This window comes from Aotus nancymaae, unplaced genomic scaffold (assembly GCF_030222135.1).
Source record: "Aotus nancymaae isolate 86718 unplaced genomic scaffold, 86718_ANA_hifiasm-v0.15.2.pri h1tg000003l, whole genome shotgun sequence".
Lineage (NCBI taxonomy): Eukaryota > Metazoa > Chordata > Mammalia > Primates > Aotidae > Aotus > Aotus nancymaae.
In genome coordinates this window covers 30,260,949-30,284,128 of record NW_026988414.1, presented here as the reverse complement: position 1 = coordinate 30,284,128, position 23,180 = coordinate 30,260,949, and the positions used below count along the sequence as shown (strand labels likewise).

General features: G+C 38.6%; 2 protein-coding genes across 7 annotated transcripts; one reads left to right on the top strand and one right to left on the bottom strand.

The window, feature by feature from the left end:
* Positions 1-264: 264 nt before the first annotated feature.
* Positions 265-9,734, bottom strand: MRPL50 (mitochondrial ribosomal protein L50). The gene is made up of 2 exons (XM_064379466.1): positions 9,603-9,734; positions 265-1,162 (listed from the first exon to the last, which is right to left on the bottom strand). The coding sequence occupies exons 1-2, from the start codon at positions 9,692-9,694 to the stop codon at positions 775-777; spliced, it is 480 nt and encodes a 159-aa protein (XP_064235536.1). The 5' UTR covers positions 9,695-9,734; the 3' UTR covers positions 265-774.
* Positions 9,735-9,952: 218 nt separating this feature from the next.
* On the top strand, positions 9,953-22,965 carry ZNF189 (zinc finger protein 189). 6 transcript variants are annotated; one of them, XM_012467150.3, is made up of 4 exons: positions 9,953-10,292; positions 10,495-10,629; positions 11,021-11,105; positions 20,237-22,965. In XM_012467150.3, exons 3-4 carry the CDS (start codon positions 11,072-11,074, stop codon positions 21,955-21,957), a joined length of 1,755 nt encoding a protein of 584 aa, XP_012322573.2. In that variant the 5' UTR covers positions 9,953-10,292; positions 10,495-10,629; positions 11,021-11,071; the 3' UTR covers positions 21,958-22,965. The 6 variants fall into 6 exon arrangements, with proteins under 6 accessions (XP_012322573.2, XP_012322568.2, XP_012322567.2 ...); XM_012467149.3 differs by having other exon boundaries at positions 10,068-10,292; positions 10,495-10,698; positions 11,024-11,105; XM_012467146.3 differs by having other exon boundaries at positions 10,068-10,292; positions 10,495-10,698.
* Positions 22,966-23,180: the final 215 nt, after the last annotated feature.

Here is a 23,180-nt window from a genome sequence, read left to right as displayed (position 1 = left end):
TAAAGTACAAAGACTTGCTATTCTAGTGAATACTCAACACCACTTTTTAGAAGTTACAGAAAAAAGGTTTAAAATAAGCATCATCTCCTCTGAAGAGAATACACAATTAGACATAAAATCTGGCACATCTCTTATGAGCAAGAGTCATAGCACTCAATAGTTGGCACATATTCTAATTTTTCAAAGTTATACTTACTGGAAAGAAATGCCAAGGCAGTACAGAAGTAAATTTCACTTAAAAAAAATTCACAACACACAATACACTTCAACAAATCTACTTTAATTCCAAAAGAAATTAATCTAGAACGGTCAGTAACATGCAACATACTTCTGTTTCTTTTATAGGTATCTATCTAATACAAGTTTATTTGTATATGTGCAATATATAATAACTCTACCTTAGATATGAGTCCTAACAGGATGAAAATATTTTCTTGCAACTACTCCTTTATGCCTATGAAGGGTGTGAACTTGAAATGTCCTCCTGTCTTAAATCCAAGTTAATGACAGTGTCCTCTCAAAATTTTTCAAATTATTAATGACCTAATTTCATTTAAAAAACAGTTTCAGCAAATATGAAAGTAGAAAGTCCTGTTATTTGTCCATTCATAATATGAGAAAAAAAAAAGAGATGATATATTCATCTATAGAAAAAGTGGGTTTAGAGAACAGTTCTGGTAGTATTTCATATGGCAAAGTATTGAAAGGTATGATAAGCAGCCCCCTTGCCCAGGGGAAAAAAAATGATTTCAGTGTTTTTTTCTTCCAAATTGCTCAGTAACTCCAAGTGATTTTCAAATTCGGGGGCAGATTACTGGCACTGAGTTCATCAAATTTAGACCTATCTTGAACAGGAATGTTATAGAATTCAAGAACATCTCTAACCCTGCACATTTGGTGGAGTCTGGAATTAGGGACTACATGACCCAAGTCATCAGCTAAATGCACCAAGAGACTGAACTTTTGGCGACCATCTTCCAGGGAGACATCTTGCCAATTACAAGGAAGAGATGAACCAAAAACTTTTTTAACATAAGATTCCAAACGACTCTGGAGATCTTCAGGTGGTGTGTATGCTCGGCTTCGTAAGGGTGGACACACTAGGATAGATTCCTCTTTCACCTCTTCTACAGTCTCAGCAACCACTGGCTCTATCTCTTTTCTGGAATGATCAAAAACAAACATATTAATCTTTGGTTTACCACATTAATGAAGTTGAAAAACACCAGACCCAATCTTGCCTACCAATCAAAATCAACAAATGCACACTGACTACCTCTGGGGACTGTGGAGAGTAGGAAAGAATGATAGGCCCCTGCCCTTGGAACATTCATAGTTGAACTGAGTTGGGAGAGACAGAAAAAAACTAAGTACATATTTTACATACTGTAAGAATTCCTAAGAATGCGTGAAGAAGTAAGGTAAATCATTCTGTCTGGGATTCCCCATCCTCCAAGATCCAACTCCAGTCTACCTTGCTATTCTCACCTCTCACTGATCACCTACATTTACTCCATGTGCTACTCTATATCCTGTGTCCCAAGCACACTCTCACTTTCCTGACACAATGTGTTAGCTCAAGTTATATCTTTTCTGAAATACCTTTTATCTTCACCTGCGAAAACCTTGCTTATTCTGTAAGTCTTAGGATAAAATTTTCTCTTCCAAGAGGACTAATTTCTAAAATCAAATATAACTGTAATATCATGTGATCTCTTCAGCACTTTATACTGCTCTTAGAGCATATCACATCCTACCTGAGTTTTAATTTTACTTACAATCTACTTCACAGAAAGTGAAGAGATGGAAAAAGATATTCCATGCAAACAGAAACCAAAAAGAACAAGAGAAGCTACACTTACATCAGATAACAGAGATTTCAAGTCAAAAACTATAAAAGAGACAAAGTCATTGCATAATCATAAAAGGGTCAATTCAACGACCATATATATATTATAAATATATATGCAACCAATATTGGAGAACCTAAATATATGACACAAATATTAATAGATCTAAAGGAAGAGACAGACTACAATACAATAATAGTTGTAGATTTCAATACCCCACTCTCAATAACAGACAGATCATCCAGACAAAATCAACAAAGAAACACCGGAATTACATTCTGGACCAAATGGACTTGACACTTAGAGAACATTTCACCCAACTGCTGCAGAATACACATTATTCTCATGAGTACATGGTACATTCTCTAAGGCAGACTGTATCCTAGAACACAAAACAAGTTTTAACAAATTCACTAAACTCAAAATCATATCAAGGATTTATCTAACGACAATGAAATAAAACCAGAAATCAGTAACAAAAACTCTGGAAACTATATAACTACATAAAAATTAAATAACATGCTCTCAAATGACCAATGAGTCAATGATGAAATTAGGAAGGAAATTTTAAAATGTCTTGAAGCAATAAAAATGAAAACCCAACACATCAAAAACTATGCAATACAACAAGAGCAGTAATAAGAGGGAAGCTTATAGTAATAGACACCTACATGAAAAAAGAAAAACTTCAAATAAACAGTCTAAAGATACACCTTAAAAAATTAGAAAAAGACAAACCAAACCCAAAATTAGTAGAAGGAAAGAAATAAGATCAGTGTAGAAATGAAACAGACTAAAAAAGCAACAAAAAGATCAATGAATTGAAAAGCTGGTTTATTAGAAAGTTAAAATCAACAAACCTTTAGCTAGACTAAGAAAAATGGAGAGAAGACACAAATAAATCAAATCAGAAGCAAAAAAGGAGACATTACTAACTGACATCACAAAAATTTAAAGACTAATTAGAGATTATTACAAGCAACTATAAGCCATAGATGGGAAAACGTAGAAGAGATGGATTAATTCCTAAACACAGACAACTTACCAGGACTCAATAATGAAGAAACAGAAAACCGAAACAGAACTAACAAGATAGAAGCTGTAATAAAAATCTGCCATCAAAGAAAAGCTTAAGACTTGATGGCTTCACTAATGAACTCTACCAAGCATTTAAAGAAGAGTTAATACCAACCAATACTGATCCCAGCAAAACTATTCCAAAACACTGAAGAGGAGAGAATACTTTGAAATACAGTCTACAAGGCCACATTACCCTGATACCAAAACCAGACAAAGACAAAATAAAAAAGGAAAACTACAGGTCAGCATTCCTGATAAGCACATGCAAAAATCCTCAACAAAACATAAGCAAGCAGAATTAAACTATACATTAAAATGATCATTCACCACTACCAAGTGGAATTCATCCAGGATGCAAGAATGGTTCAACATATGCAAATCAACAAACTTGATACATCACACTGATAGAATCAAGAACAAGAATCATTTCAATAGATGCTTAAAAAGCATTTCATAGAATTCAACATCCTTTCCGGATAAAAACTGTCAATACAATGGATATAGAAGGAACATGCCTCAACATAACAAAGGTCATGTATGACAAAGCCACCAAACAAGGACACAAAACAAGCTAGCATCATTAAATGGGGAAAAAATTGAAAGCCTTTACTCTAAGATCTTGAACAAGACAAGGATGCTCACTTTCATTACTTATATTGAACACAGGACTTGAAGTCCCAGCCACAGCAATTGGACAAAAGAAAGAAATAAAGTACATCAAAATTGAAAAGAAGTCAAATTCTTCTTATTTGATATATGATCTTACATATTATATGTGATAATCTTATATATCTCATTGATATATAATCTTATATTTGTAAAAACCTAAATAATTCACCAAAAAACTCTTAGAAATAATAAATTCAGTAAAGTTTCAGGATGCAAAAATCAACAAACAAAATCAGTAGCATTTCGATATGCCAATAGTGAACAATCTGAAAAAGAAATCAAGAAATAAATTCCATTAACAATAGCCACACACACACAAAAAAATCTAGGAATAAACTTCAACAAAGAATTAAAAGATCTCTACAATAAAAACTACAAAACTCTGATGAAAACATGGAAGAGGACACACATAAAAATGGAAATATTCCATGTTCATGGATTGGGAGAATTAATGTTAAAATGCTCATGCTACCCAAAGTGATAAACTGTCAATGTAATCCTTATCAAAATACCAATGACATTCTTCACAGAAATAGGAAAAAAAAAATCCTAAAATTCATATGAAACCACAAAATGCCCTAAATAGCCAAAATAATGCTAAGCAAAAAAAAAAAAAAAAAAAGCTGTATTACGTTACCTGACTTCAAAATATACTACAAACCTATAGCAAGCAAAACAGCATGATATTGGCATAAAAACAGGCATGCAGAATCCAACAGAATCCAGAAACCAGAATTAAATCCATGCATTTATAACCAATTCATTTTCAACAAAGATGCCAAGAATATATACTGGGGATAAAACAGTCTTCAATAAATGATACTGGAAAAAATGGATAACCATATGCATAAGAATGAAACTATACCCCTATCTCTCATCACATACAAAAATCAAATCAAAATGGACAAAACACTTAAATGTAAGACCTGTAACTGAAACCATCTTTGCAAAAATTATAACTGAGGAAATTATGACAGTGAAAGAGATCAGACCTAATCTACTCTACCTTGCATCTAACCATTTAAGCTGTCCTTGTTCATTCCTGGGCGTAGGCCAAACTAACCTTGGGAAATAATTCAGTTTATGATTTGACTCTGAAACAAGATTGATGATAACCCTTTCCTGAAAAGACCTCCTTCTTGCCTGAGGAGAAGTTTGCTTTTGTAGGACTAACAAATTAGCTACACGATTAGAAATTATGGTTAGGGGTCATGCAGAGTCTGGCTAAAAGAGTATGATCCTCCCCAAATTGCTCCTGGGAATAACGTGGCTATTTTAAAATCCAAGGTCAGTGCTTGAGATAGTTTGCAGAGCTCACACTCAGTGGATTAGCTGATACTACCAAAACCAGTAATCTAGCTCACCCAGTTCTGTGATCCCACCCAGGAACAGAAGAACTCACTTAGATAGACACCCTGTGATTTCATTTCCAACCTGACAATCAAATGCTCCCCACTTTCCGAGCCCCTACCTGCCAAATTATCTCTAAAACCTTCGATCCCCGAGTTTTTGGGAAGACAGAATTGAGTAATAATAAAACTCCAGTCTCTCACACAGGGGCTCTGTGTGAATTACTCTTTCTCCATTGCAATTCCCGTCTTGATAAACCAGCTCTGTCTAAGCAAAGTGAACCCGTAGGGCAGTTACAAAAGTACAGCACTACCAAAAGTAAACACGGGAAATGCTTCAGGACATTGGTCTGGGCAAGGCCCTTGAGTAAGACCTCCAAAGTGCAGGCAACAAGAACAAAAATAGACAAATGGGATTACATCAAACTAAAAAGCTTCTGCATAGAAGAAAATGTTGATTAAATGCTTAAGGACATTGATCTGGGCAATGACCTTTTGAGTAAGACCTTAAAAGCACAGGCAACAAGAAGAAAAACAGACAAATGGGATTACATCAAGCTAAAAAGCTTCCGCATAGCAAAGGCAACAATAAACTAGCGAACAGACAACCTACAGAATAGGAGAAAAACTGGCAAACTATCTGACAAGGGATTAATAACCAGAATATATAAAAAATCCAAACAACTAAATAACAAAAAAGTAACCTGATTTGAAAACAAGCAAAAGATCTGAATACACATTTCTCAAAGAAGATATACAAATGACCAATAAGTCATCAGAAAAAAATGATCTCTAATCATCAGGGAAATGCAACTCAAAACCACAAGGAGGTATCATCTCACCTCAGTTAAAATGACTATTATTGGCCGGGCGCGGTGGCTCACGCCTGTAATCCCAGCACTTTGGGAGGCCGAGGCGGGTGGATCACGAGGTCAAGAGATCGAGACCATCCTGGTCAACATGGTGAAACCCCGTCTCTACTAATACAAAAAATTAGCTGGGCACAGTGGCGCGTGCCTGTAATCCCAGCTACTCAGGAGGCTGAGGCAGGAGAATTGCCTGAACCCAGGAAGCGGAGATTGCGGTGAGCCGAGATCGCGCCATTGCGCTCCAGTCTGGGTAACAAGAGCGAAACTCCGTCTCAAAAAAAAAAAAAAAAAAAAAAAAAAAAATGACTATTATTTAAAAGACAAAAAATAAATACTGGCAAGTATGTGAAGAAAGGGGAACACTAGTGTACTGTTGGTGGGAATGTAAATTAGTACAACGACTATGGAGAAAAGTATGGATATTTCCAAAAAAAAACCTAAAAACAGAATTACCATATGATCCAGCAATCCTTTTGCTGGGTTGTCCAAAAGAAAGGAAATCAGTCTATCAGAGATATCTGCACTCTATGTTTATTGCACCACTATTCACAATAGCCAAGATATGGAAACAAACTAAGTTTCTACCAATGGATGAATGGATATAAAAAAAATCTGTACATATACTCAATGGAATATTATTTAGCCATCAAGAATGAAATCCTGTCATTTGTAATGGATGAAACTGGAGGACACTGTTAGGTGAAATAAGCTAAGTGCAGAAAGACAAATAACGCATGTTCTCACTCCTATGTGTGAACCAAAAAAATATAACTTCATGGAGGTAGTAATAAAGTGTTGGTTACCAGAGGCCAGGAAGGATAGTGAGGAGGTGTGGTTAATGGGTACAAAAATACAGTTAGAAAGAGTAAGTTGTAGTGTTTGATTTCACAATTGGGTAAACATAGTTAGTAATAATTTATTTATATTTCAAAATAGCTTTAGAATGTTCCCAAAACATAGAAATAAATGTTTGAGGTGATAGATATGTCAACCATTCAGATTTGGCCATTATATATTGTATGCTTGCATCAAAATATCACATGTACCACATAAATTTGTACAACTATTATGCATCCATAAACATTAAAAAAAATTACAATTGGCCGGGCTCGGTGGCTCACGCCTATAATCCCAGCACTTTGGGAGGCCAAGGCAGGTGGATCACGAGGTCAAAAGATCAAGACCATCCTGGTCAACATGGTGAAACCCCGTCTCTACTAAAAAAATACAAAAATTAGCTGGGCATGGTGGTGCACGCCTGTAGCCCCAGCTATTCGGGAGGCTGAGGCAGGAGAATTGCTTGAACCCAGGAGGCGGAGGTTGCGGTGAGCCGAGATCGCGCCATTGCACTCCAGCCTGGGTAACAAGAGCGAAAACTGTCTCAAAAAAAAAAAAAAATTACAATTAAACATCACCTCATACCCATTAGGATGGTCATTACCAAAAAGACAAGTGTGGGGAGGACATGGAAAAAAGGACACTCTTATACACTGCTGGCAGGAATGAAAACTGGCAGAGCCATTATAAAAAACAGTATTGAGGTTCCTCAAAAAGTTGTAAACAGAACTTTCTCAACTATCCTAAGATCTAGCAATCTTATTACTGGGTAAGATTCCATTTCCAAAGGAAATGAAAGCAGTATCTCAAAAATATATCTGCACTCTCAGGTTCATTGCAGCATGTGTTTATATATGTATATACACATACGTAAACACGCAATTTTTAAGGCTGAATAAAATGCCATCATGTGTGTATATATGTATGCGTGTGTCTATGTATGTATGAATATATGTATATTATGTGCATGCAATGCATACACACACACACACACACACACACATAAAATGGCATTTTATTCAGCCTTAAAAAAGGATATTTGTGAATGAACCTGGAAAATATTATGCTAAGAGAAATAAGCCACATAGAAAAATACCACATGATCTCACTTACATGTGGTATCTAAAAAAGTCAAATTCACAGAAACAGAGTAGGATGGTGGTGACCAGGGGTGTCAGAAATGGAGAGATATTGGGCAAAGGTAAAATTTAAAGAGATCTAATGTACACCATGGTGACAATCATTAATAATACTATATTGTATACTTGAAAGCTTCTAGGAGTAAATCTTAAGTGTTTTCACCACACACACAAAAATAGTAACTGACCAGGAGTGGTGGCTCACCCCTGTAATCCCAGCAATTTGGGAGGCTGACAGGGGAAGATTACTTGAGCCCAGGAGTTCAAGACCAGCCTGGGCAACACAGTGAGACTTCCTTTATCTAAAACAAAACAAAAAGTATGTGAAGAGAATAATTTGATAATTAGCTTGACTAATAATCAACATCATTTTATACCTTAAACATAAATTTTTAAAAATAAAAAAAGTATAATTCATCATTCTCAGTTATCTCTTATTTTCTCTAGTTTTCTTCATAATTTACCATATACTGAAATTACACATTTGTTCATTTCTTCCTCGATTAGAACATATGCTCTATGAGAACAAAAATTTAGTCTGTTTTAGTAACCTCTGTATTCTTAAAACACCTAAAATATAGCCTGGCATATAGTAAACAGTCTAAAAATTATTTGTTGAGTCACTGTATAAAACAAACTTGGAAGAGATCTGAGAGATAATAACAAATATTAACCAAAGAAGAGGGAAAGCTAATATATGAACTGATGAAAAAAATCTTTCCTAATTGTAGCAGTTTTTGTTTGAAACCTAAGAGCACATACATTGTTCCCTACAGTTCCTACCATACGTTTTGATTTCCTAAACAGTATGTAAGTCAAATTAGATTTACCTTCAAACAACTACATATGGTGCAGCCGTGCAGCGTAAAAAGCAACAGATGGGGAGTTAGGACACGTATGTTCTAGATCCAGCTTTGCAATTAACTTGCTTTGTGACTTTGGGAAAAACATTTCCCTCCTGCGGGCCTCCGTTTCCTCATATTTTGGAGTACCTCGAGGATGAAAAGAGATTTTGTTTTTCCTGCTGTATCCTAGGCGCTTACAGTAATGCTGGCCCTGAGAAATCTGATGAATCACTCAGTGAATGAACACAAAAACTGAGGAGGCCGTACTACATTTCTGAATCTTGCTTGTGAAGAAACACAGGCGGCAAATAATGAGTTTAGTTTACCAAGCGCTTTCTTTCTTTCTTTCTTTTTTAGTTTGAGACGGAGTTTCACTAGTCGCCCCGGCTGGAGTGCAATGGCGCAATCTCGGCTCACTGCAACCTCCGCCTCGCGGGTTCATGCGATTCTCCTGCCTCAGCCTCCCGAGTAGCTGGGATTACAGGCGTGTGCACCACTATGCCCGGCTAATTTTTGCATTTTTAGTAGAGACGGGGTTTCGCCAAGTTGTCCAGGCTGGTCTCAAACTCCTGGCCTCAGGTGATCCTCCCGCCTCGGCCTCCCAAAGTGCTGGGATTACAGAAGTGAGCCACCACGCCCGGCCTATCAGGCGCTTTCATATGTTTGCAGACAACACACTGGGTGCCTCGCACATGAGGTTAATCCTGTTTGCTTAATAAATGAATGAGTGAAGTGAAAGGGAAAGGGGGTGGTATTTCCGTTATAAGATGAGAAAACTAAGGCCGAGAGGGGAAGAGACTGGGTCCCACCACTCAATGAGTGATTCTCAACTAGGGACCCTAACGGGACCTTCTCGTCCTTGCTCTGATCAGGTGCGGGATCACGAAGGCGTAACACTCTCTTTTGAACTCGTCCCTCCTTAACTTTCCTTGAACGTGACCCATCGTCCACCCTTCAGCTTTACCTGGATCGAGACCAAAATTCTCTACGTGGTGCCCCTGAGACTTTCCACATGAAGACTCTTCTGGTAATGCCGGACACAGATCGCGCGGCCATCTTCGCTGAGATCCACTGACCTGAGCGCGGCCCTCAGCCAACAGTGACGCGCCCAGACAGCCAATCGGATACAAGCTCAGTGGCAAGCGTTTTCTTTTTCCGGTAGGCTCCCTCGCCCTTTGCGCGCTGGGAAATGTAGTCCGGTAGCTGTTGCCGGCGGCGTCTGGATCGCGGCGCTCTTTCGGAGCATGACGGGAGTTGTAGTTAAGGGGCGTCCCGGGAATGATCCGGGTGACGCCTTCTGGTCCGGGGGCGGGCGGTCACAGCTCTACTTGGCTGAAAGGAGGAGGAACTGGCAGCGGGGAGGAGGCTCCTGCGAGGCCTGAAAGGCTGCGCAACAAGACAGGGGTGGGGGTTGGGGGTTTGGGGTTGGGGGACAGCCAGGGATCGGGTCTGATATGCTACTGGGGTCGTGACCGCCTGGGGGCCGAGGCAGTCACTGGCCAGACCCAGCCAGGGATCCTCGTCTTCGTCGGGCCTAATTTCCAGCAGCTGGCTAGGCCTCATCAGAGGCTCCTTTCCGTGCGGCCGCCCCCAATTCCTGCTCCTATTCTCTGGCCGGGAGATGGCTTCCCCGAGTCCCCCGCCGGAGCCAAAGGTAAGTAAGCACCCCCTGGGATCCCCGTTGTCTCGCCACTACCCCAGCAAGGCCGCACCATTGCTTTCTCCCCCAGGCTCCCCACCAACCTCCTGACTGCCTCTTTAGGACCAGCGCCTTGCAAGGAACTCCCCACTAGTGAGCTGGGGTGCGGTTCGCGAACAAACTGCCCACTGGCTCCTTTTTTTTTTTCTTTTTCTAGAGAGACTTTATAAATCGGCTTGAGAAAATAAGTAATGCTCCAGACTAGCTCTCTCATTTGTGAGTTCTTCAAGTGAAGCACCATTTTTGACCTTCCCTTGTGTCTTCTGTTCCTGGCACAGTGCCTGGACCCAAGGTATACGCTTAGAGAACCTCAAGGAATTGCATAGAGTCACAAGCCGGTGCAAATGGAGAATTGTAGCAGGTAATGAGATGAGGGAAGGTTAGAGAGGCCTTGGGGCAGTTCACTAACATTAAACTGTTAGAGCATAATTATTAAATCAGAAAAGCCTTATCTTTAGGTCCTTTCTAATCTGAGATGCCTGTCAGTTACAGTTCCTTCCCAGAATTGGGCACCATATGGAACTTTCAGTTATCATGTTCCTCCTGGCCTACTTGGCCCTCATAAGTGATTGCCTCTGCCACTTTCCGTGGTAGAATTGTCCTTGAGACAAGAACTGACTGCAGAAATCATACTATTTCAGGAGTTGCTGACATTTGAGGATGTGGCTGTGTTTTTTACCCAGGAGGAGTGGGATTATCTGGACCCAGCTCAGAGAAGCCTGTATAAAGATGTCATGATGGAGAATTATGGAAACCTGGTCTCACTGGGTAAGAATCTGCTGTTTCTCTAATTAAAATATCTTAAGAAGGTAGAGAGAAATCAGACTAACAGAACATTTGGATGGAAACCAGTACCAAAACTGCTTTGTTCTAAAGTTCTGATTCAAACCTTTAAGCCATTAATTGTTTCCATAACTCTGATCCCTAGATTGCTTGCAGTCACCAAAATGCAAGCCTTTCCGGCATCCTGTCTCCATAATCTCATTCCCATATTGTTCTGTACTTTCCATCCTGGCTCATCCTCCCACAGCTTTCCTCCCACCCTTTTTCACTCTGCCTTCTGGAGCCCCTGTTCCTCTTCACATAATGTTCCTTACCTCCTGGCCTTAACTGAAACCTGGCACTTTCCCAAGGACATCATTTCTCTGGCAGTTTTTCAAGTGGGGGCTGCTTATCCTCCTACATCCTCCTCCTTCCCCATCCTTTGTCTCAGTGTTGGAAGGGAGAAGTTATTGTTCTCCCAGCTTTTAAATGCTGTCCCCAAAGCATTAGTTTTCCACCTTCAGACAAAATCTCTCCTTCTTTGAGGTGTCAGCAGTCTTGCTTTTTCGGCTCAGTTTCTTTTCACTGTCTGTCAACTTTTTGTTTGGTCCCTCGCACATAACTTTGTCACATGTCTCATAGTCTAACTCCTGCCGTGGATGGCCCAGTTCATACTTCAGCCTCTGTGGAACTTACTTCAGGGACTCTGCTTTTCAATTTTATTCAGCATCTTGCAACATGGATCATATCAATTTTGTCACAACAGCCAACTCCTAAATCCCAATACTCTATTCTCTGACCAGTTATTTGGTAATGGAAGTTTATTGAGTGTAACTAGACAAGAGTAACCAAAAGAGACAGGCTTTCTCCCCTTGTGGAGCTTACTACAATTGCTCTGTCTTTCCTACTCCTTTCCACCTAAACCCATTCATTATTAACGATGTTTCCTGTCCCCTGATGTCTCTGTTTTTTCACCAAGGTGTCCATCCTCTCTGGGCTTGCCTCCCCATCTAATCACCAGCAAGCTCTCTTACCAGCTTGTCTTTATTCTCTACCCATTCTGCAAACTTCAAATCCTGTATTTGTTATAAACTGCACCTTTTCCTCTTTCCTATCCAAATTGCTAAACACAGCAGGAGAAATTCTCTAGCTAAAAGGATTGATATAAAGTATGGCTTTTTTCTTCTGGTCTCTACTGGGTTTTTATGTCTCAGCAATATTTTTTGTCCTTGATATGCTCACTGCCCTGTTCTATTTAGTGACTATTCCAAAAGCTTTCCATCATTCAGTAGTGACGTCATCTTCTGTTTGTCAGAGAAAATAAAGGCCAATAAGCACAAACTCTCAACTTCTCTGCCTCTTATCTACACACTTAAAGCTGCTCTCATCTTCTCACCTTTCCAGAAACTTACCAGTCATCCTTTTTTTCCCTTATAGTTTCAGTCTCTATTTTTTCTCCCTTGGTACCCTTATTCTGATGATTGGTACTTTCATAGCTCTTCCAATAGGAAAAAAGGGAAGAAAAAAGAAAAATCTCTCCTATGAGCAGAGTCTCCCTCTTGCTGCTGCCTGTAATTTACTACTTGTTCTTTTGATAGTTAAGTTTTTTTAAGAGTAGTCAATGTGTGTTCTGTACTTCTTCACCTCCCCTTGTGTCTGAGCCCCTTTGCCTTGTCTCCAGTACTCCCCTTAAATTGTTTAACAGTGGTCTGTAATAACGTCATTGTCAAATGCAGTAGACTCTTTTGGGACCTTATTTTATTCTATCTCTCTGTGAATATTTGAAACTCTTTATTGTTTCCCTCCATTGGCTTGCATTCTCAGACTTCCCCTCAGTGTGTACTCTTTCCTTGGGGGACCTTACCTACACTCAAATCAGCTACCACACTGTAATGATAAGTCTCAAATCTTTTTTTTTTTCCGAGACATAGTCAAGCTCTGTCACCCAGGCTGGAGTGCAGTGGCACGATCTTGGCTCACTGCAACTTCCACCTCCTGGGTTCGAGAGATTCTCCTGCCTCAGCCTCTTGAGTAGCTGAGATAACAGGCATGCACCACCACACCCAGCTAATTTTTGTATTTTTAGTAGAGATGGGGTTTCACCATGTTGGCCGGGGTGGTCTCAAGCTCCCAACCTCAGGTGATCTGTCCGCCTCAGCCTCCCAAAATGCTGGGATTACAGGCATGAGCCACTGCGCCCAGCCCAAATCTTTATTTCCATTTAAGAAAGGTAATGGGGAGCCTAACTGCCTATGTTTAAATCCTGGTTCCATTACTTTCTTAGCCTTGTGACTGTAGTGATTTAACCTCTCTTTGCCTCAGTTTATTTTTTTATAAAATGGAAATAGTAATAGCACCTACCTCTTAGGGTTATTGTGAGCATAAACTGAATTAATATATGTAAAACATTTAAGACACTGACTAGCATGTAGTAAATACAATATAAATATTGACTTTTATTGTTGTCATTATCTTCTCTGTTGAGCTTCAAATTCCTAGTCATCTTTTGAAGACTACATAAGTAACTCACACCTGGCAAGTTTCAATCCATTAAAATCAAGGGCCTTCTCTCCAGAGTTAAACACTCCTTTCTTTGTTCTACCTTGTATATACTCCTGTTATTGAATTTATCATACTATACTACAATCATTCTATATATGTTACTTTTCTAACCTCACTGATTACTGTGAGGATGGTAAATATACTTGTTGCATTTGATTTCTCTAGCACTTAGCACAGAGCAGGACCTTTATTATATGCTTCTTAAATATTCGTATGACTGAATAAGTATAGTTAATTTAAGACTCAGTATCTCTTAACTGGATTATTGCATTAATCCCTAAACTGGCCCCTTGCCACTAGTCTCCTTTTAAAAAATATATTATCTCTACTGCTACCAAAGTGATTTTGTATTAGTTAACTGCATAAAACTTCTGATGGTTCCGGATGGCTTAAATGATACAAATCTTAATTTCTTTTTATAAAGGACCTTCCAAGTATAGCCTCTCCCTAGCCTTCTTGCCTCACCTGTTTTTTCCTGCATACCACTTTAGTCTTCAGCCATATCAGCTGCTGGTGTGTGTGTGTGTGTGTGTGTGTGTGTGTGTGTGTGTGTGTGTGTTTTAATATGCCATGATATCTCTCAGTCACTGCCAGCTTATCCATACATTAATAGTATTCTGGTCGAGAGAACCAGATAAGTGCCCAGCCCTACCTTTCTCTAAAACTGCAGCATGTAAATACCACATGGACAAGGTATGACAGTGCGCCCATAGGTGATCTTGTACTTGTCTTATTTCAACTTAAATACAACTTTCCATCATTCATCATTTCTCCTCCCACAGGAGTCTTTTCATCCTCCTCAATAGACCCTATCTCCATCTTTTTGGTGAGAGCTTCCGTGATGAGAGGTCACTATTACTCTACTGTTGCAATGCAGTATTCTCTTCTACTTCATCTTACTGCTGTTCATAATGCAACTCTGGACTAGCTTTATGGTTCTGGCTTTTTTCATTTATACTTTTCCTTTTCAAGCTGATTTAAAAAAAATTTTTAATAGTTACATTGGCGATACGGTTGATAGCTTAATATCTCAGATCGTGGACATCTTCCATTTTCATAACTCTTTCAGTCTATTTGAACCCAGATTGGATCTTAAGGGAACTGGAATGGCTGTATGTACAAGACCTTGAACTTACTGTTTGTCTTCTTTGGTTATAGCCTTTTTAAAATTTGTTGAATTCATTAATTCATTCAATGAATAGTTATCAAACACTGTGCTACACCCTAGAAATTTTAGTTTTTGACCGTTCTCCCATTCTGTTAGGTCATCCAGGAAATCTGTTCATTTTATAGTCTGTTGGCTAGCGAGATTGGCAGCTATGGCCCACAAGCCAATTCTGGCACATTGTCTGTTTTTGTAAATAAAATTTTATTGAAACACAGACATCCCCATTTATGTATTGTCTATGATTACTTTCATGCTATAACGGCAGAATTGAGCTGTTGCAACACTGACCCTATGATTCAGAAAGCCCAAAGTATTTGTTGTCAGGTTCTTTACAGAAAAAGTGTGCCAACTCATATTCTATACTAAAGTTTATTTACTTCTACTTTCCTATTTCCTTGCTTTCTCTCCCTCCCCACAGCTCTGATGTTATTAAAACTGTTTGATTTCAGATTATAGAAATCAATTCAAACAGCTTAAGACAACAAGGGAAATTCCTATAGTGATGTCTTATAGACTATGTGAGCATGGTTACAGCTGGACATCAGAAAAGGACTGAAACCAGAAACTGAATCATTCTCAGAATGTCAGGAATTACTATCTGTCTTAGCTCAGGCTACTATAGCAAAATATCGTAGACTGGATGACTTAAACAGTAGATATTTATCTCTCAGTTCTGGATACTGGGAAGTCAAAGATCTAGGTGATTGCAGACTCAGTTCCTAGTGAGGGCCCTCTTGCAGACTTGTAGATGGCCACCTTCTTACTGTATGTTCACATGGCAGAAGGAGAGAAACCGAGAGAGAGAGAGAGAGAGAGAGAGAGAGACAGAAAGAGAGAGAGAGAGAAAAGAAAACAAATGTTCTGGTCTTTGTTCCTCTTTCTATAAGAACACTAATCCGATTGTGGGGGCCCCACTGTCATGACCTCATCTAAATTTAATTACTTCCCAAAGGCCTCACCTCCAAATACCATCACATTGTGGATTAGGGCTTCACCATATGAATTTTTGGTGGGAACACAAACATGGTCTATAACACTGTCTTTTTTTTTTTTTTTGAGACGGAGTTTCGCTCTTCTTACCCAGGCTGGAGTGCAATGGTGCAATCTCGGCTCACCGCAACCTCCGCCTCCTGGGTTCAGGCAATTCTCCTGCCTCAGCCTCCTGAGTAGCTGTGATTACAGGCACGCACCACCATGTCCAGCTAATTTTTTGTATTTTTAGTAGAGACGGGGTTTCACCATGTTGATCAGGATGGTCTCGATCTCTTGACCTCATGATCCACCCGCCTCGGCCTCCCAAAGTGCTGGGATTACAGGCGTGAGCCACCGCACCCGGCCCTATAACACTGTCTTATCTCTTTTTTCTCCTTGACAGTTTAGTCTTTCCTCCTTATGTTCACATACTATCATTCTTTCGGCTTCTGGTTTGATAGGCTACAATTCTAGCTACCTTCAGAATAACTAGCAATTTCAGTTTCAATTCCAGGCTCTTTGGTGAGACCCACTTTGAGTCAACTATCTACTGTAGAAAAATTAGCTATGACCACAGGATGGGAAGATATTGTATAAGCATTGCCAAGCCCAGATCCAATGGATAGTCATTTCAAGGCTGCTCTGTGTGGAAGCCTTACGCTTGTTTTCTTCACCTGCCTATCCTGTTGACATATTTATTTTTATGCCAATGTCATTATTTTATTTGCTTTAACAATATATTACATTTTATGTCTAGTAATATAAGTCATTCTTTAATAATCTTTTTCAGCATGTACTTAACTAGTCTGCCTTCTAGTTAAAATTTAGACTTTTTGAATTTTTTATTGGTTCATATGATTTTTTGATTGGAATGTGATTAGTTTCATAGATTAAAAGGAATTGAGATCCTTATAATACTGGATCTCTTTGACCATTTGGTTGACTCTGTTTAACTGTCCTTTTGTCTTTCAGAAAAATGGTATGTAATATTTTTATGGATCTTACACATTTCTTATGTTTACTCCTAGGTTTTATGTTTTTTGTTACTATTGTGAAGAGCTTATATCATTTCTCTATAGTATTTACCAACTTTTTTTGTAGTAAGAAAAAGCATTTTAATCTTATTAGGATTATATTTTCATTGGCTTCTTTCAGGACTTTCAGGCATACATTCATGTCATCTTCATATAATGATAATTTTGTTTTATTGTTTTGGATGAAATTGACGGAACAGTATCCACTGAACTAATATCATGAAGAGACTGCCTTCTCACAAAGAATTTACAATCTAGTGGAAGGGACAAACAAATAACAAACAGTTAAAAAGTGCAGTGTAATAATAGCTATAATAGAGTTATGGATGAGGGCTGGTACTAAAAAATAGAACACTAAGTCTGTCTAGTGGACTTAGTAAAGGCTTTGTAAAGGAACTGTTGCTTTAGTCTTAAAGATTCATTTGAATCTTAGAGTGAAACCAAGAGTTTGCCAGGTAAACAGTGTTGAGGGACATTTAGTAAATGAGATATATAAAGATAAGATATGAAAGACTGTAACACAAGCAAATTGCCTACATAAAGCATGATAAAGCAGGTAGGAACGTGAATTGGGGCTTAGAGACTGTGTCATGAAGATTTGTATCATAGCAAAACGCTTTGATTCGATCTTAAAGGTGATGGGGAGCTGCTAAATCTACAGGTGATGACATGAGTAGAATTCCATTTTATAGAGATCTCTTCTGGAATCAGTAAGGCATATATAATGTGTTGGCAGCCTGAAGACTGGCGCCAAAGATTATAAGGCAGCTACATGATTGTGAGAGTTAAAAGGTAGGTGATAGAAAGAAATCTAGGATTTGGATGATTGATTAACAGTAAGAAGAAGGGAGAAATATAGGAGGATGACTCCTGCTTTGGGACTGTAGGATAATGGATGATGGTGCCTCTCAAGAGATAATTAAAGGTGAGAAGAGACATGAGAGCAGATGATGATGACCATATTAATTGTGAGCCGTTTGTGAGGCATTTAATTGGAGATATTTGGAGGGTGTATATACAGAACAAGTAAGGATGTAAATGTGGGTAACAATAACAAAAATCAGTTGACAACAGAAAAGAAATAAATGAGGGAAGTTTATCAGAAAAGGACAAAGAAGTAGGGAGGGAAATAAAAGAATGTAATAGTGTAAAACCAAAAACAGATAATGTCAAGAAACCAGGGTGGTCAACAGTGTCAGGTGCTGCTGAATAACATAAGGGCTGAAAAATGCCCATTTTAGGCTGGGTACGGTGGCTCACCCCTGTAATCTCGGCACTTTGGGAGACCAAGGTAGGTCTATCACCTGAGGTCAGGAGTTTGAGACCAGCCTGGCCAACATGGTGAAACCCCCTCTCTACTAAAAATACAAAAAACTTAGCCAGGCATGGTGGCAGGCACCTGTAATCCCAGCTACTAGGGAGGCTGAGGCAGGAGAATCACTTGAACCTGGGAGGTAGAGGTTGCAGTAAGCCAAGATCATGCCATTGCACTCCAGCCTGGGCAGCAAGAGTGAAACTCCATCTCAAAAAAAAAAAAAAAAAAAAAAAAGCCCCTCTTTTAAAAATTTGAGTCACTCGTGATCTTATAAGAAGTTTCTCTAGATGCTGGAAACAGAAACCAGATTTCACCATAGGTTGCAGAATAGATTGAATGGGAAGAGGTCGGGCATGGAAAATATAGGAAATAGAAAGCTACGATGTTAAGATTATTTTTTCAACGCTTGGATTTCATAAAGAAAAGGATTTCAGGTTCAAGATAAAGTTGGACATATTTATGTAATGGTAGGAAAGTGTCATTAGAGAATGTATATTGAAGAAATAGGGAAGACTGGGGATAATTAAGCAACTGCCCAGAGGTAAGTGGGGTCAATAAAGGGTGGATGAATTACCTTTGCATAGGAGTGAGAATATATCCTTATGTACCATTGGCAGATAATTTCATAGGTAGAGGACAAAAAGCTGAGGGAATTCTTTCAAAATACAGTCCACTGAAAATGAATTTGAGAGGGGACATTATAAGTAGCCTTAGAAGAAATAAAGTTTCTAGTAGTTTCTTAGGGGAATAAGAGAAGGTTTTTTTAGGATAAAATAATGACTGTTTTGAAGTAAGCAAATAGAAAATTCAAAGATGACTCCATAAAAAATTGAGAGAAAAGAGGATGTATGAAAAAGGAGCTTGTTTAGGGCCAAATATAAATTTGGTCATAATTGAATCTTCTAGCAGAATTATCTAATATCTATTCCAGCAAGAGATGGAAAATCAGGAAGATGTCAGAAGCAGGCCTAAATGTACTATATACCACTCTGTTATATCACGGCTACTGAGCTGTCTTTTCTTCAACACATGCAAGATTTTCATTTCTCAGATGTCATGCAGCCTCTCAGTTGGAACAAGATGGTGAACCTTGGGTCTTATATTGTTAGAGAGGTTTAGAATCACTTGTACTTGAGGTACGACTTGTGGTAGGTGAACTCATAAGCTACCACAGACTGCTCTTTTTTGTTGTTGCTTCCATGAACTGTGACCATGTTTCTTAATACTTACTTTACTCTGTATCTTGATATCATAGACTCTCTGTCACCTAACCCTTTATTATTGTTTTGAAAAGCCATTTTGTCTCTTTATATAGGAACTGCTTTTTACTTAATATTTTCTTTATCATATTATTTTCTTTCCCCATTTTTACTTAATATCCATTCCATTTGGCAGGGGGGCTTCATGTCTTATCTCTGAATCCTGGTTGATTACATTGTTTCTGGAGTGTTTTTGATGGGCAGTGAATAAATGCTTGTTAATAAATGAATTATTGTTTCACCTAGTTCTTTGTCTTTTATCTTTATTAGCATCTTTTTAAAAAATTATTATTATTTTGAGTTAGGTCTCACTCTATTGCCCAGGCTGGAGTGCAGTGACACGATCATGCCTCGCTGCAGCTTTGACCTGTTGGGCTTGAGTGATCAATCCTGCTGCTACCTGAGTAGCTGGGACTACACATTTGTGCCACCATGCCTGGCTAATTAAAAAAAAAATTTTTTTTTTTTTTTTTTTTTCTTGTAGAGATGAAGTCTTACTGTTGCTCAGGCTGGTCTGAAACTCCTGAGCTCAAGTGATCCTCCCACCTCAGTCTCCCAAAATGATAGGATTACAGGCATAAGCCACTATGCTTGGCCATTAGCTTTTGGTCCCTTCTGTTAATTATTTGGTCTGATCATATTCCAATAATGCTTTCTCATCCTAAATTTTCCTGAACTTAGTGGGATTTTTTTCATCCTACCTTGTTTTCCTTGATGGACTGATTAATCTCACTTTGTCTTGATTTATTTTCTCTGTTTGCCCATCTTAGTTTCTCCTTGCCTTAAAGACCTTGATTGATCTTTGTATTTCCTGTTTATTATTCCAGATGTTTTGAACAGAGATAAGGATGAGGAGCCAACTGTAAAACAAGAAATTGAAGAAATTGAGGAAGAAGTGGAACCACAGGGTGTAATAGTTACAAGAATCAAAAGTGAAATTGACCAGGATCCTATGGGTAGAGAAACCTTTGAACTTGTTGGTAGGTTAGATAAACAAAGAGGGATCTTCTTATGGGAAATACCAAGGGAATCTTTGACCCAAGAACAGAGAATGTTCAGAGAAAACACTAACATTATCCGTAAAAGACCAAACTCAGAAGAGAAATGCCATAAATGTGAAGAATGTGGAAAGGGTTTTGTCCGCAAGGCCCATTTCATTCAACATCAAAGGGTCCATACTGGTGAGAAACCTTTTCAGTGCAATGAATGTGGGAAAAGTTTTAGTCGCAGTTCATTTGTTATTGAACATCAGAGAATTCACACTGGGGAAAGGCCCTATGAGTGTAACTACTGTGGAAAAACCTTTAGTGTGAGCTCAACCCTTATTAGACATCAGAGAATCCACACTGGAGAAAGACCCTATCAGTGTAATCAGTGTAAACAGAGCTTCAGTCAGAGAAGGAGCCTTGTTAAACATCAAAGGATTCATACAGGTGAGAAACCCCACAAATGTAGTGACTGTGGGAAAGCCTTCAGTTGGAAATCACACCTTATTGAGCATCAAAGAACTCACACTGGTGAGAAACCTTATCACTGTACCAAATGTAAGAAGAGCTTTAGTCGAAATTCATTGCTTGTTGAGCATCAAAGAATTCACACTGGGGAAAGACCCCATAAATGTGGTGAATGTGGGAAAGCCTTTCGATTAAGTACATACCTTATACAACACCAAAAAATCCACACTGGGGAGAAGCCTTTTCTTTGTATTGAGTGTGGAAAAAGCTTCAGTCGGAGCTCATTCCTTATTGAACATCAGAGGATCCATACTGGTGAAAGACCTTATCAGTGCAAAGAGTGTGGGAAAAGTTTCAGTCAACTTTGTAACCTTACTCGTCATCAGAGAATTCACACAGGAGACAAGCCCCATAAATGTGAGGAATGTGGAAAAGCCTTTAGTAGAAGCTCAGGTCTTATTCAGCATCAGAGAATTCACACCAGGGAGAAGACTTATCCATACAATGAAACTAAGGAAAGTTTTGATCCAAATTGCAGTCTTGTTATACATCAGGAAATCTACCCTAAGGAGAAGTCTTATAAATGTGATGAATGTGGGAAAACTTTTAGTGTTAGTGCTCATCTTGTACAACATCAAAGAATCCACACTGGTGAAAAGCCCTATCTTTGTACTGTCTGCGGGAAAAGCTTCAGTCGAAGCTCATTTCTTATTGAACATCAGAGAATCCACACTGGTGAGAGACCCTATCTGTGCAGACAGTGTGGCAAAAGCTTTAGTCAGCTTTGTAATCTGATTCGACATCAGGGTGTTCACACAGGTAATAAACCCCATAAATGTGATGAATGTGGAAAGGCCTTTAGTCGGAACTCGGGTCTTATTCAGCATCAGAGAATACACACAGGAGAGAAACCTTATAAATGTGAGAAGTGCGACAAAAGTTTCAGTCAGCAGCGCAGTCTTGTCAACCATCAGAAGATTCATGCAGAGGTGAAAACCCAAGAAACCCATGAATGTGATGCTTGTGGTGAAGCCTTTAATTGCCGCATTTCTCTTATTCAGCATCAGAAATTGCACACAGTGTGGATGCAATAAATATAGAGCAATACATAAGCTCAATTTGATTTGAGACTAGTTACCCAAGTGCAGTTTTAGTATGGCTCAACATGGTCAGATTTAGTGATAAAGCAAATTCTTCTTGGCCTCAGGCAAATGGTTTCTAAAGATTCTGTGAATAGTGGACAACTACCCATGAGCAACTGACTTCCATTACTCTTTGTTTGATGATCATAGAGAAAGACTTGGTAATTTATCTAAGTATCTTTAATAAATTTTCCAGCAGAGAGATTAAACCCAGGTTTAGAGCATGAGTGCTCTGAGGGACAAAGTTGAATTAGTATAAGGGAGCTGGAGCAGCTGATGTTGGAAAACTGAGAATAATGATTCAAAGAGTCTTCTGTCACATCTCATATTGTGGTTCTTTCAGTTCCATGATATGTTTGGCTCTGCATGCCAAAGTCCAGTGATTAAGCATATATAAGTTGTCAAGGAAACAAAGCCCAGATGTTTTTGAAACCAATGTACAGTTTTTGTTATTGTTTAAGAAAGCCAGTTGTTTGGCATGTGAGTTAAAGGCGGTTCCAATGCCTAATGGTTCCCAGATCTATGAAATGAGTGGACCATTAACTTTATATGTAAAGATTATGTTAGTAATTAAGAAACCTAACAAAGGTGTTACCAAGGAACCTCTGGGAGTGCCTTTTTGTTTTTCAAGATGGACCCAAAAAAGTGGAGGAAGATACTGTTCTTTTGTGCCCTCCTATCTGTGGAAGATATTTGTAGTCCTATGTGAATAAACTTATTCCTCCACAACCAGGTGCATATAAAAGTGTACATATTTTGATTGCCAAGAATTGGAAATAAAAAAACCTGGAGTCTATGCTAGGAAGCTGAGATATTTTGATATTGCATTGGTTTTTATGGTAACTAGGTTTTGCATGCAATTAAAAATCCTTATTTCTTGTTCTAGGGCTTCCCTTAGTTAATGGTCATTATAAACTATTAATTCATCTGTTTTAATCATTAAAACCTGTTTTGTTTTTTGCTTTGTGTAAGAGTTGTTACTTCAGTATAAAACCAATTCTGTCAAACACATTACTGTGTTTTTAAAATTAGAATCAAAGATAGGAAGGAAATTGCTCTCATTTGTTCTGCCTGTGACTCCTTAACCTTTTCTGGAGTAGTTCAGCTAAACCCAGGTTCTTTAGTTTCTGAGTATAGAATTCCAAATTACCAGAATTCTGTAATTCCAGCTTTCT